Source organism: Lachancea thermotolerans (assembly GCF_000142805.1).
Source record: "Lachancea thermotolerans CBS 6340 chromosome C complete sequence".
NCBI classification, from domain to species: domain Eukaryota; kingdom Fungi; phylum Ascomycota; class Saccharomycetes; order Saccharomycetales; family Saccharomycetaceae; genus Lachancea; species Lachancea thermotolerans.
This window is the reverse complement of record NC_013079.1, coordinates 778,240-792,159: the sequence shown is the minus strand read 5'-3', so window position 1 is coordinate 792,159 and position 13,920 is coordinate 778,240. Positions and strand designations below refer to the sequence as shown.

General features: G+C 47.1%; 8 protein-coding genes across 8 annotated transcripts; 5 read left to right on the top strand and 3 right to left on the bottom strand.

Annotated features, from left to right (window-relative positions):
* Window positions 1-406: 406 nt before the first annotated feature.
* On the top strand, window positions 407-991 carry KLTH0C09526g (KLTH0C09526p; the record flags this gene model as incomplete). The annotated part of the gene is made up of 1 exon (XM_002552589.1): window positions 407-991. The coding sequence occupies one exon, from the start codon at window positions 407-409 to the stop codon at window positions 989-991; it is 585 nt and encodes a 194-aa protein (XP_002552635.1).
* A 1,767-nt stretch (window positions 992-2,758) lies between these two features.
* On the top strand, window positions 2,759-3,718 carry IZH1 (PAQR-type receptor; the record flags this gene model as incomplete). The annotated part of the gene is made up of 1 exon (XM_002552588.1): window positions 2,759-3,718. The coding sequence occupies one exon, from the start codon at window positions 2,759-2,761 to the stop codon at window positions 3,716-3,718; it is 960 nt and encodes a 319-aa protein (XP_002552634.1).
* Window positions 3,719-3,892: 174 nt separating this feature from the next.
* Window positions 3,893-4,249, top strand: MZM1 (Mzm1p; the record flags this gene model as incomplete). Its single annotated transcript, XM_002552587.1, has 1 exon — window positions 3,893-4,249. One exon carries the CDS (start codon window positions 3,893-3,895, stop codon window positions 4,247-4,249), a length of 357 nt encoding a protein of 118 aa, XP_002552633.1.
* A 254-nt stretch (window positions 4,250-4,503) lies between these two features.
* On the top strand, window positions 4,504-5,181 carry TPT1 (tRNA 2'-phosphotransferase; the record flags this gene model as incomplete). Its single annotated transcript, XM_002552586.1, has 1 exon — window positions 4,504-5,181. The coding sequence occupies one exon, from the start codon at window positions 4,504-4,506 to the stop codon at window positions 5,179-5,181; it is 678 nt and encodes a 225-aa protein (XP_002552632.1).
* Window positions 5,182-5,549: 368 nt separating this feature from the next.
* RSM28 (mitochondrial 37S ribosomal protein mS46 RSM28) lies at window positions 5,550-6,611 on the top strand (the record flags this gene model as incomplete). The annotated part of the gene is made up of 1 exon (XM_002552585.1): window positions 5,550-6,611. The coding sequence occupies one exon, from the start codon at window positions 5,550-5,552 to the stop codon at window positions 6,609-6,611; it is 1,062 nt and encodes a 353-aa protein (XP_002552631.1).
* A 77-nt stretch (window positions 6,612-6,688) lies between these two features.
* Window positions 6,689-9,457, bottom strand: VPS3 (CORVET complex subunit VPS3; the record flags this gene model as incomplete). Its single annotated transcript, XM_002552584.1, has 1 exon — window positions 6,689-9,457. One exon carries the CDS (start codon window positions 9,455-9,457, stop codon window positions 6,689-6,691), a length of 2,769 nt encoding a protein of 922 aa, XP_002552630.1.
* Window positions 9,458-9,629: 172 nt separating this feature from the next.
* PUF6 (pumilio-family RNA binding domain-containing protein) lies at window positions 9,630-11,603 on the bottom strand (the record flags this gene model as incomplete). The annotated part of the gene is made up of 1 exon (XM_002552583.1): window positions 9,630-11,603. One exon carries the CDS (start codon window positions 11,601-11,603, stop codon window positions 9,630-9,632), a length of 1,974 nt encoding a protein of 657 aa, XP_002552629.1.
* Window positions 11,604-12,082: 479 nt separating this feature from the next.
* Window positions 12,083-13,909, bottom strand: ITR1 (myo-inositol transporter ITR1; the record flags this gene model as incomplete). The annotated part of the gene is made up of 1 exon (XM_002552582.1): window positions 12,083-13,909. The coding sequence occupies one exon, from the start codon at window positions 13,907-13,909 to the stop codon at window positions 12,083-12,085; it is 1,827 nt and encodes a 608-aa protein (XP_002552628.1).
* Between the last annotated feature and the right edge of the window lie 11 nt (window positions 13,910-13,920).

Here is a 13,920-nt window from a genome sequence, read left to right as displayed (position 1 = left end):
TCTTCTGATTGATCATATGTATGGCGCAACTCAGGTCTTTCGAATTGGCTTTCTTTGATGTCTTTTTGATTGCCCTTTAGCCTTTGTAATTGCTGTGATTTGAAGCCTGGTTTAATTGTAGCCAAAGGAGGAATACTCGAGGTTCTTTCGTGCAAGAGCATGTAGATATCTTCCACCGCCAACTGCCTTTAGCATGCAAGAGAAGTGGCTAGAACACTCATGTTCGATGAAGGTTTTGGTAATCGGGCTTATAATCAAATTCTGGCCCTTGTTCTTTTCATTTCTCTTGTTAAGTGTTGGCACGACGTTTTGTGTTGAAAACTGCAAATGCTGACACCAACTCTGGCTGGGTTAGCAAACTCAAAAGCTAGCATCCCGAAAGCGCATCCCCCTTGCGAATAACCGAATGAGCGCTTTGGTAAACTCTAATTTCGAAGAAGAGGTTGGCGAGTATGTGAGCCGGGCAAAGTTTAGAAAACGAATTCGTTCCTGGCTGTCAACGTCCAAAGAAGACTGGGCAGGCGCTTCAGGATGCGAGAAGCACACAGCTAAAGAAGTCAGCTATGACACAGAGCAGCTCGATTTCCTACTGCGTCTCAGCGGGTTGCAGGAGACGCAGGAAGACCCCAGGCGGGATAGTTTATCTCTGACATCGGCCGAAAAGCTCTGCAGCTCAGTGCTAAGTTCTGGAGATGAGGCAGAACCAACAACCCGCAGGGGAAGAATTTTGCAATTTTACAGGAAGCTCAAAAGCTCATTTCACAGGCCGAGCGCTGGATCATTGCCTGGGCTCCGCGAAAAACACGCCAGCAAACCGTGGATTAACTTGCAGGAGGGAGAAGCAAACTTCCCTGAGCTGCCACAATCAAAAACTGATGGTGCGGGCTTGTCAGACTTTGTTTCGCCCCCCTGTCTGTCTCATGATCAGATGTGCACTGATGTTGCAGTGACACGGCTCTCGCTTGAGCAATGGTCCCTTCGCGATAGTTAGCGACAGCCAACATAAGAACACTAGACAACACAACCAGCACTCTCTCAGTTCGAATCATCAAGAAGAAACAAAAGCCGGGATTCTCGCCTGTAATTTGCAGCTGTATATCATTTTGTAGCAAAACACCCGTAACCAGAGGAACTAGCTGAGTTACAGTCGTACCAAAACTGCCGCTGTAGAGGATTGTATATTCAGATTCTAATTGTGGTACTCAGCAAGTGCCGGTGGTTCGATTATTTGTTCTTATCCTGCGGAAGTTTTCCGATCACTGCGCATATCTTCTGATAATCGCTATTAGATATATAACGAGAGAAGTGAGATGCCCACAGGCGCATGAAGTGCCACTGAAGTTTTAGTGTTAACAGCTTAACAGCAGCCAATCAGGAACGACTCCCAGGAACTCAAGCTGAGAGCGAACAGCAAGCTCTTGTCCATCTACAGTGGAGCTGTAAGCTGGAGAAGCTCAACCGAAACTCCTCTTTGCATCATATCATGGCGCTGAAAAAACAGAGCAGTTCTAGACAAGTTGGGAACACTACAGTTGGAATTCCAGTGGCCCATGGTGCTACGTGCGCCTGCTAGGCCTGCAATCGTTAGCCGCCGAAGCAGACTGGGGTAACATCACGTGATACAAGAACAACTGGTCGGTTGCTGTAACCTCGAGCACGTGATCTAGTCGTTCAATGGAGACAAGCGGAGCTGCGCGGCATTGCCGTTCCGCGAGCTAGAACTTTGGCACAGAATCGTCATCGCACCCGAGCCTTTGAATCTATTCTGGCTCTGACATTTTGATCTTCCCTGAGTTCATAACCTCGCAGTTTAGTACTGAGTCGGTTGAGAGAGACCCGGTGAGGAACAATTTCCGAAGACCATGCTAGTACTTACGACCAAAGACTTCGGTACGTCTAAACTGGCGGTGTATGACTTCATCCCGGGGTGCGACGCAGACTTGCCGCCTTCCGGAGATCCCAGAGCAGCACGCCCGATTCCTAGAATGTTACTCCTCCAACGCAGCTGTGACCAGCCATATTCGTATTGATAAAACCTGCGGCAGATCCTATTTTAGGGCGGTAGCAGGCCGCGCCATACGGACTTCCAGCTCTGGTGTGACGCTGGGGCCCTGATTTCAATTCTGAAAAAAACAAACTTTCTTCCTCTATGCTAAGGAAGATACCAGCATGGTGTTTTGATCATGCCCAACCGTGTGGCTATCGGTGTCAACACCTCGTGCTCCAGTTGTCGCTTCGGCACACTTCACAGCTAAATTTCACGACATTAACTCAGTAACTCAATCTTTAAAGTTCTGAGCCTTTGAGATCAACGCCGTGCGTCCCGGACCCCGAAATAATGCAGAGAACAAAACCAAAAGCCCTTCGCCATGCAATCTCTTGAAGCAAGTCCCCTCAAAACTGCGCCGTCTCTATTACACATTTGTCCCCTCGACTTTTGTTCAACTTTTTTAAATTCCACTACAGAGTCTGCAGAGCTGACAACCTTCTCAAATATTCGAATCCGCGCTCCCAACTAAATACATGCAGCAAACCCAACAGGTTGCTCGTTCTCCCTGCCGCGAGACCGGCGGCACGTCGCTGGTCTGCCTTCCAACTAACTAACTCAGTTTTCGTAACTCAATATACGAAAACTCAACAAAAAACATAGCTGTTTGCATGGAATGACTATAAGAAGCGCATCGCTGAACCGGAGCTCTCACGACTCAAGGTTAAAAAACGCAGGGCCCGTGGGAAACCATAAAAATAGTAGTGCGCAATGAGTTCTACGTATACGCTTCGCCAAAGACGGCAGCAGTGCGCTCCAAACAAAGGCAAAGCCGGCACTTCCGGCGCAACGGCACCCGGAAAGAACGGTCTCTGTTGCTTCGAAGAGCTGCCCGACTGGCAGCGTGACAACGATAAGATTTTAGCGGGGTATGTGCGGGAGACAAACTCAATGAAGAAGTGCTTTGAGTCCCTGACCTACTTCCACAACGAGACTGTCAACATCTATACGCACTTAATCCCAAGCGGGACTTATTTGGTGATGCTGATGTTTTTCACAGATCTGTTTCTCATCCCGCAGTTCCCCACGACCACGATGTCCGACTACATAATGATCAACTTCTTTCTCCTGGGCGCGTTTCTGTGCCTGATGTGCAGCACATGTTTCCACTGTCTAAAGCAGCACTCAGAGGCCCAATCCAACATATGGAGCAAGGTAGACTACATGGGAATCATTGTGCTTATCTCGTGCTCTACCGTCTCACTGCTGTACTACGGCTTCTACGACTACCTCTTTCATTTTAAGATGTTCACTATTGCGGTCGTCGTTCTTGGCTCCTGCTGCGCAGCGTTTGTGCTGAATGACAGGTTCAACGCCAAGAACTGGCGTGCCTGCCGCGCCGGGTTTTTTGTTACCTTTGGCTTCAGCGGCATCGTGCCCATTGTTGTCGGCCTCGTCAAGTTCGGCATCGCCGAGTCTTCCAAGAGGGTCCAGCTTAGGTTTGTGCTTCTGGAAGCCCTGTTCTACATCAGCGGTGCTGTCATCTACGGATTCAGGATCCCGGAGACCCTGCTCCCAGGGAAGTTTGACTTTGTGGGCCACAGCCACCAAATATTCCACATTCTCGTTGTGCTTGGTTCGCTTTGTCACTTTCGAGCGCTTCTCGGCTCATATTTCTTCATGCACACAGGCATAAGCAGCCCCGGTCTGCTGAACCTAAAGGCATTGTGAGCCCGAATGCGCTTGGAAGCAACGGTGCCATCACTTAACCACACATTTCTTATAAATTTCATATCTAATTGTATTTTAGTAACTCATGGCTTTTGATTTGATTTGTTAGTATGGTGAAAATTATTATTGGAAGCTTTCCTGACAGAGAAAACACCACACAGACCAAGTTAAGCGATGAGCACTAGTTCCATGGCGCTAGCAGCATACAGGAATGGCCTCAGAGCCACCAAGGTTGCTTTCGGGCAAGACCTTCGCATGCTTCAGGCCGCGAGGTCGAAAATGAGAGAGGGCATGGCAAACCCACCAAACCCCGAGCTGGCTCCCGAGCAACAGATACAGCATCTAAACGAGGTTTCGCAGTTTCTGAGGCGCAACATTGTCCAAGGAAAGCGTGGCGAAGGAGACAAATACACGCTCAACATCCACAAAGAGACGGAGCTTGGCGACAACGAGACTATCAAAACCACAAAGAAAACGCTAGTTTCCCGGGGCGGCGGGTGCTGCGGTGGCGGCCAGGGTCTCTACAAATAGAGCCGTGGTATGTCATACATGTAAATAGCTCATCAAGTATGGTTCATAGGGGAAACGGTCCGACACTGTAAATAACGTGCAGAAAGCACAGAGCTTCTTTGACAGACAAGTCGGAGGTTTAGGAATAGACTGTGAAATGCAGCGGCTAACGTTTTTTCGTGGACTTATCACGCCGCATTCCAGTCTACGGCCTTGAAAACTTATTTTAGCTATCATCTCTGCGGACGTTCTGTTACTCTACACTTCGCAGAGCGATGAGTGAGGGCAAGAGAGACGTCCAAATATCAAAGTCTCTAGCATACTTGCTTCGACATGGTGCTTTGAAGGAGAAACTGCCCATTGACCCTAACGGTTATATACCTATCAGCGTTTTGCTCCAGCACAATAGGCTCAAAAGCTTGCATTGCACACAACAAGATGTTGATCGCGTTGTGGCCAACAACGCTAAGAAGCGGTTCCATATCAAGACGGAAGATAACAATGTACTGATCTGTGCTACACAGGGCCACTCAATCGCCGCTGTGGCCCCTGCAGGCGATGTACTGCAACCAATCACCGCGGATGATAAGCTGCCAGAAAAGTTGGTTCATGGCACGAATCTCAAGAACTGCAAACTGATAATAGAGTCCGGAGGTATTCGGAAGATGCGCAGAAACCATGTCCACCTGGCTGCTGGCATCACCGGCCTCGACGGCGAAGTTGTAAGCGGCACTCGAACTTCAAGCAACGTTTTCATATTCCTCAAGCGCGAGTTAGCCTTCCAGCAACTACGCCTTTTCAAATCTCTAAATGATGTCTATTTGACTGCGGACGATGTCCCCACGGAGCTTTTTGAGAAGGTCCTATTGAGGACTCGGTCAGCAAACAAAAAGGGCATAAGCGAGCTTGTCTTGTTGCTGGAGTCAAAAGGCATACCAGTTGAGCTTCAATGAAACCAGCAAGCTACCAGAGGTTTATATACGTGTGCTTCTCAATTGCACTGTAGGGTACACTAAGTACTTCAAGACAAATTATCTACGAGGGATTGCAACGTTTCAGCGCCGCTAAAGAATTTCCAGCAGGCGGACTACTATCGACACACGAGAGACGCGTGAATTGAGTACTAATATCTTGATGCGAATTTACGGAACGAGTTCCTCCCAGGCTTATTCCTAAATTACTCTACCGCGCCATAGATAGTCAATAAAATTTTTGACAAACTATTGTAGATAGAAATTGAATATTTGAAAAACCGCTTGAATTGGGCACGAAAGCACAGCTCGTAAGCTCCGTATTACAATTCACTAGCTTTCTGGAAGCCATGATAGGATTTCAGGGATTGCGGACCCCCAAAAGATTATACAGCAGCACTATATCACAAGATTTCTTGAGAAATGTTCTTGAAAGAGTGAAGGAAACTGCGTCCAAAAAACCACTATCGAACAACGGTGGCACCAGGAACAGGAACCCAAGAGGTCCTCGAGGAAACAAGGAGGGCCGCAGCACCCGTGGTGCGAGCTCCGAATCGAGAGATAACTTTAGAAGAGTAGGGAACAAGACCGTTCCTGGAAACGATTCAGAGGCGGCTCCAAGGCCCAAAAAGCCTTGGATCAACGCAAATGTTGTTAACAGGCAACCCCAGTTTCAGCGGAAAACCGGTGCGGCCGGACTCTCCTCCAAGCAGAAAGTCGATGAATCCTTAATGGATGCCCTAGACGCAGTGCAGCAGGGCAATGTCAAGGGCAAACCACAAACGACGAGAGGGAGACGCGCCCCGAAGACTGCGCAAAAATCTGTGCCAGGAATGAGCCAGTCTCCTGGCTCGGTTGAAGGTATAGTGGCTCAGGCAAAAAAATCTACCGTCTCTCGGCAGTACGTTCCTGATGAGCCAACTCCTCTGTCGTTGCTGAAGTACGCTCCAAAACTAGCCTACAGTTCATCTTCGAAGATGAGCAGCTTCGGCGTTTCCACTCTGGATCAGAGCGACTTTCCGTTAACTCGCCGAGTAAACTTAGGCGTTGCCACCTCACCTTCTCAGAAGCCTTTGAATGTTTCACTCAGTCCAAGAACTGCAGCATTTGGTCAGTACGCCCCTGCCTCATCACTTGTCTGGTGCAAAGAAAAGCTTTTGAAAAATGTTAGTATACGTGCTGATTTCGATCAGTTTGAGTCTTCGGTGAATGGAAAGTACGAAAAGCTGGTGCCAGCCACAGAAAGGGATTTCCAAGCCGTGAGCAAAAATAACCAGAAAAGGGCCGAGCTAGTCAACAACAGCGACGTGGTAAGATTGAGCTTGCAGAAGAGCAACATGGATTTCGCCAGCAAAAGTCTTGTTTATCAGGTTTGTTCGGGATTGGAGCCTATTTCAAGCCTGAAGGCATGAATTTCAATACCGCTGCTAGCAAGCGTCGACTTAAATACCTGTATATACACACTTAACCACAAAAGGACAATATATCTCTATTCAGCACCAAGCCTACGAAGCAACTTTTGCTTGGATTGAATTCGCTCCTTTAAAAGGGATTTGTGGACGTTCTGCTGACCAAGAGTACTCTCAAGCTTTATTATAATAGGCGTGATTGCGTCGACAATGCTCGCCAGACTGTAGTCGAGAGGAACTGACTCTAAGACCGCAATGATTTGGTCGCGGTGTTTCAAGTGTCTTAAATGTTTCTGAATGTGCTTTTGAACTAAAGCGATAGAGTCTCTTTGAGAGTTTAGCTGCAAATAATATTTTAGAATTTTAACGACATTCTCTTCCTTAACTATGCGGTCAATGGTTTCGTAATCATTAAATGTCATTAACTCGTCCAGCAAGTTTTCACCAAAAACAGCTTCTTTATCCTCATCTTTCACTAAATATAATGTCAGGATGTTGGCTATATCAAACTTCTTAACCTCATCACACACAATATTCAAGAAAGAATTCTCACTCTCGTACATGAGACCACGCAATTTGTCACAAATTTCAAGCACGCGGGAGCACCTAGGGTTTTGCCTTAAGCTTAGATTAATGAAGCTCCCAAAAGCTGGCTTTAGATAGTCAAGTTCCTTCGAATAAGTCGCTGAAAGCTCTGCGAAAAAGTCCCATAAGTTTTCAGTTTCCATCAGCTCTTGCAGATCAGCGACATAATAGTCTATCATGTAGCGCTTATCATTAAGGTCGCCAGCCCCTAAGTTTTCAAGTAATAATATCTTCGTGCTGCTTTTATCGGCCATTGATATCAAATTCTTTGTTTTGAGCTCCCCGCACTCTAGGATCTTACGGATGTTTCCGATAACAGGCTCGCGCTCTTTGGTCGTTTTGCACCTTTTTATCAAATAGATAACATCTCTGAGAAAGTCTTGACCAGTATAAGAATTCTGTTGTTGGAGATGGCCATAATTGATTAAAAGGAAGTTGCTGAAATCCAGTGGGCGATCCAAGTCGCGGAGTAGTTCTAGACATCTGGAGTAATCACCGCACCTAGAGCACAGCTCTAACAGAACAGGTGCATACCGTAACTGTTTCTTTTCAACCTTTTTAATGATATCAGGAAAGCTTGCAGGCTCACACTGATCGATCTCAATATCAAAGTCTTTTTCAATGCAGATTCGTACTATGGCGAGATCAAAACTTCTCAGCACGTTCTCAGAGTCCTTGAGTTCGTCAAGCCGGCTGCGCTTCAATGTCTCACGCATAAACGATAACACACCGAGGCTGTTTTCAATTTTGTTCTCGAGTTTCAGCGAGCGCGTCTCGGCAATGAATTTCTGCAAGCCATGAGGTGCCCAAAGATCCCCATATATTTCAATACCGCAAAGATGAAGGAAAATTCGGATGTCAATAACTTGGGAAAAGCTACACCACTTTTTTGCAACATCCATGTCTATTGAAGAGCAGTGCAAAGTCTCTAAAAGCAAGTAGAGGGTCCTAAAGAAATTTCTTTCCACTTTAGCAAACACTGAGAGAACGGGGCTGGACTCGATATCACCGAGGATGCGCGTGACATGATCGATAGCCGACTCACTGTAATCAGTGACTTCTAAAATGACAGGCTTTTTGCAAAAAAGATAAATACCCGCTGAACAGTAGAGAACTAGTGGCGTACTTTCTTCGAAGATGCTCTGAACATACTCCTTTTCTTGGTTGATCCTAAACTCATGGTTCCCAGATTTCAAAGGAACGAGCCTCAGTCTGTCCACTACCAGTGATTTATTCTCTGAATTGGTAACGCTAAAAATATGCGAAGATCTCACAAACCGAATCCTCTTCTGTCTGTTGCTTGTGATTGTCTGAACAAGAGTGGGCTCTTTATTCACTTCAACTTGGTAAACGTACACGCCAGTCACGCCATAGTCCACAATGACAAAAGGAAGGTCAATCATGAGATCGAGGGGAAACCTTTCAAAAACAATAGTTCCTTGAGTTATATCGCCTTGAGTGTTCACAACAAGCCCCATAGCACTCTCCCCTTCTGAGCTTCCGCAAGCAAGCAAAAACTCATTGGAGCTATATGGCGCTATCAAAGGATTAAGGTTTGTGCTTGTTTCGCTGACATGAAATAAAGGAGTTTCTGAACCATCCTTCAAATCAATGAGCTCATAGTTTGGTCCCCTGGCAGCCAGGAGACTTTTCCCATGCACTCGCGCTTTTGTTATAGGCTTATTGTACACTGTACGAGAAGTTGTAACTTTTCGATTTGAGATGCGTAGCGCTCTGGCGCCACTTTCGCCAAATATTTGGATCTTGTAACTACTAGAATTAGCGGAGTATTTCAGAACAATAAAGTCGTTGACTTCCGATATGTTGCTCATATTCGGTACAGGAGCGAATTCCGGCAGGAGAAAGAAATGCAACGAGCCATCGCAATGGACCAGAGCGAGCTCGATCAGAGGCAATATACGGATTCTTTCAATTGGCAGATCGCGGTCATCGTCAAACTTTGTTTGAGAAACTAACATGTAGTTTCCTGGCTCCATTTCAAAATAGTGCAGAAGGTCACCAACGTCGGTACCTAGGTAGAGATTATTGTCGTATGCGTCGAAAGCAGTAAAATTGAGCTCCTTGGGAAGCCATTGGATGAGAGGCTGTAGCTTTATAGGCCCCTCTGATATCTGCAGATCTTCCGCCTCATCTCCGGATGCCTCTGAGGGAGAATCGAGCTCCGGCGCGTTTTCTTGATTTTCTATTACGTCGTCTTGAGATTCCTTGGTAGTGTCTGAAGAATTGTTTCCTCCATCACTCATATCAAATCGAAGCAATGGCACTCTCGTTCACCTATGCTCGGATTTGGGCTGTGCTCATCATATTCGGTAACTGGAGCTAACATCTATGCCAGCCCAGCTCCGTCACTAATGACAGATGAACGCTCTTCATTATATATAATATACATGCTCAAGTTGGGAAGCCTAGGACTAGTTAGGCTTTGTTGTTCATGAGTTTCAAAAGCAGCCGAGCGCCCTTGTTAGACTCGTCATCCTTGTTAATCTTCTTAGAAACCTTCTTCAGGTCTTTGAAGAACTTTTTGTTTTCAGTTTTTGATAATGATTCGTAGATTGCCACAATGGTGAAAGAACTGTCCGCATTATTGATCCAGTCCAGCAGGTTGGTTTCATCAATTATGTCCTCGTAGAATTGCTGAGCAAACTCAGTTCCTAAGCCTAGGACACTGTGCAATGGCTCAACTTTCTTCTCCTTTGCGTTCCATTTACCACCTTGGATTAACGACTTCAGCAGCCTTACAGAAAACGGCTTATGAATTGGATGGGACTCTTCAGAAACATCGCCTTTGAAGTAAGTAGAAACAGTGTTAACAATTTCGCGGTGCTTTTCCTTTTCCTTGTCACTCAGCTGGTCGTAGAACTCATCGTTGACTAGAACTTCACTGACAAACTGAGATCCTAAGTTGTCAGAGAGGATCATGTCGTAGTATTTAGAAATCGTGCTCAAGTACATTGGAGCAAACTTGTTCAAGAGTTCTTTCCTTCTTTGCTCGAAAGGCTTCTTAGAAGTCGCTTTAGAGTATTCGATGTACCGGTTCAAATCTTTTTTAACAATAGGAGAGAAGTACTTGCCATCTAGACCCAACAAAATGTAAAGGAATGGTCTTCTTCCATATTTGTCCACGACGAAGCTTTGGAGCATCTCCTTTACACTTGGGCCAAAGGACTTAAACATCAAAACTGTGTCATCAACACACATGAGAGCGGTGATGAACACCAAGTTGCCGTGCTCATTTCTGATCAATTTGTCGGCGTGGTCCTTCAAATTCTTGATGATCATCTTTCTCTCCTTCGCGGTGGCTTTAGCTAATAGCGTACAAGCGACATCGGCACCTTCGGGAGTATGGACCAACTCAGCGTACTTTTCGTCCAGGAGCTCGATGAACTCAGAGGTCTCTTTTTCCCCTGCAATCTTGACATAGTCTCTCATGGCGGCATGCAAAATCTGGAACCCAGTGGAGCCCTTCTCGACAGACGCGGAGATAGTACCAATTAAGTTTCTCGCTATGATAGTCTTTTTTTCGGCGCTGCTTTCGCAGACTTGTTCTAGAGTTTGGTTCTTGTGAGCGTCCCTGAAAACTGCATACTCGGACCCCCAGAACTCTCTTAGCATCTGCTGCTTTTGTTCGTGCGAGGCGTATAACACGTAAAGGTCTTCCACCACGTAAGCACCTTCACGATGTCTCATAAGCTTTCTTAAGGAGCCGTGCAGCTCATCAATGATTAGCTGTCTGGACTGCTTAGAGCCGTAGTGCAGTAGCTTAACCAACAAGTACTTACCATAAGACGAGGTGGCAAGGACGTAGTATTGGCCCTTTAGCGCAGCAACAATCTGGTCACGGCGCGCTTTAGAAGAATACTTGACGAGAGTCTGCACTACACGCGAGGCATCATGCTTCATCACAAGGTCGCTGATACAATCCTTAGAGAGCTCCCATATTTCATTCGACAACTTTTCGCGAACTTCCTTGGGCATTGGAGGATTCTTTACACGCAACCTTTCCCAGAGTGACTTTATTTGCTGGACCTGAGTTCCTGACTTCCTCTGCAGCTTACGCTCTTTGAGCAGTTTTCTTTGTTCTGCGTGCTGGCTAACACCGCCCTTAGAATCATCTTCGCCTTTAGCTTCTGAAGAGCCCTCCGACTCATCCTCTGAGCCTTCTGAGCCATCTTCTTGCTCCCCTTCGCTTGAAGACTCGTCTAGTTCATCTTTGTCGGATTCGCCGCTCGAAAGCACTTCGTCAAGGTCGTCCTCCTCTTCAGATGAGGACCCGCTAACACCCTCGTCTTCGGGGACCTTCGAAGACAACTTGGCCTTCTTGGCTGTTTTCTGGTCCTTTGCATTCAGCGAATGCTTTTTCCCTGATTTCTTTGAGATAACGGGCGCCATTACTACTGATTTCTCGAAGGATTCAGCTTAGAAGAGCTCATCGCATCGAACATTAGCACTCTAAAATTTTTTAAACACTGCTAACTACTACCGAAAAGAAAAAAAACGTCTCTATGGAAAAAAAAACGTCTGTCTAGAATAAAACGACAAGCAGCGCAGCTCCACAACATGTGTACTGACAAGGCACGGAACTTCTCGACCAATACAGTGTTTAAGCAGACAGTCTGTACTCTGATCCTGTGGGTAAGTGACTTTGGTAAAAGCTATGTTATAAATGGCATTTGATTATGCTGAAAGATTGTTTAAAGAATAAAATTTGAGATTGAGTATGATGCTGGACTGAAAGATTGTCAGCTCACAATTTCTCTAACCGGCCGGCAGATCTCTTAGCCCCCAAACGTCACTACATGCGCTAAGAGTGACGATCCTTACAAGGTGACATGGTAAAAAGTGACAGCAAAAAGAGCCTAAAAGAGCGATTAGCATTCCATAAGCTCGTCAGAGGGCTTGCTCTTGTGGTAGTCATGCAAGTCGCCGTTGCCAGAGGAGTTTTTTTGGGCAGCCAACTGCTGCTTCCGTTTCTTGGCTAGGGTCTTTGATGCTTTGATGTTGAAACCATCCTTTAGAATCATCTGCACTTCCTCCAGCTCCAAGCCGGAAAGTTCTGGGTAGCAGAAGTAACAGAAAAAGAAAGATACCAGCGACAAGCCAGCGAACAGCGCGAAGGTACCGGTTGGCGTTATGTTTTGCAACATGGTTAAGAAAGTTGAAGCAATAACCAAGGAACCACCCCAGTTTGTCGCAGTGGAGTACGACGTCCCGATACCCCTAACGGCTTGTGGGAACAGCTCAGATTGTTGCCATGGAACCGTACCAATTCCGAGAGCGTAAAATGCAGCGTAGAAAATAATGGAGAGAATCACGATAATGCCCCATGCGCTGAAACCCTGATGTTCAATGGTTGCTTGGCCGCCACCCTCGAAATGAACACCAAGGAAGTGGAACGCCACGGCACAGACGATCAGAGAACCGCACATACCTGGCAAACCAATCAACAGGATGCATCTACGGCCGATACGGTCAATAGCGAAAAATGCCACTAGAGTGAAAACAAAGTTGGTGCCTGCAACGACTATGGAGACGGCAGCAGAATCGCTGAATCCAACGGTCTCAAAGATGGTGCCAGAGAAATACATCAACGAGTTCCAACCACAGAATTGCTGAATTCCTTGCAAGGCGCACCCTAGGATGAGAGCTCTGAAATTGGAAGGAACGGTGTGTATTTCCTTGATTGTGTTCCAAACCTTCTTTGGGATAGTGTCGCCCGGTATGGTACGATTGAGGGCGTTGAGTTCCTGGATCTTCTGATGGATGAGTTCACTAGGGGCATCAACATAACTCTTGCCAAGGACTTCGGCTGCTTTATCAAGTCTGCCTTTCATGACGTAGTAACGAGGAGTGTCGGGCAGGAACCAAAAGCACACGAACTGGATGCATGTGGGAATCAAGGAGAGACCCACTAAAATACGCCATCCATTGTGCACCTTGTCCAGACCGGCACCACAACCGTAGGCAACTAGCTGGCCGCCTGTGAGACACAGGGAGTTGATAACAACAAGTCTACCTCTAATGTTCTTGGGTGCGATCTCACCGATGAAGAGGGGAGAGATCAAAGACCCAATGCCCACACCGAAACCCATGATGAGACGACCCACGGCCATCTGCCAGAAAGAGCGTGCCGAAATTTGCAGCACAGCGCCTACGGTGAACAGAAGGTTGGAAAACATGAGACATGGCTTACGGCCCCAGATGTCGGCACTCGTACCGGCAAAGATGGAGCTGATGAGTGCACCCAGCGACGTTGCGGCGGTGATGATTTCCTTGTCTCCGTACGTCAGCGCGCGGTGGTCGAGGTCTGTGCCGATGGAGACCAGCGCACTGGAGATGTAACCTGTGTCGTAACCGAACATGAACCCCGAGATCGAGGCTACGAACGTCAGCACAATGATGAAGGGCGACACCTTCTGGTTGAATGTGATCATCACCGAGGTGTCATCCTCGTCGTTGACGGGGCGTATCTGTATGCGGTCGTCGAGCAGTGCGCCGTCCGCGTCTAGCTTGCCATTCGTTACGTCAGGCTCGATAACTGTGATGGACTGCGCCGAGTCGTCGTTGGAGTCCTTGGAGGCATCAATTTCGTGGAACCCGTGGCCGTGCCCCTGGGCACGGTCCTGCGCGCGGCCGGCGAGCGCAGACTCGGCTCCCGAAGCGCTTCCAACACCGGATTCTGGCTTGCGGAGCGTCATGCGTTAAAGCA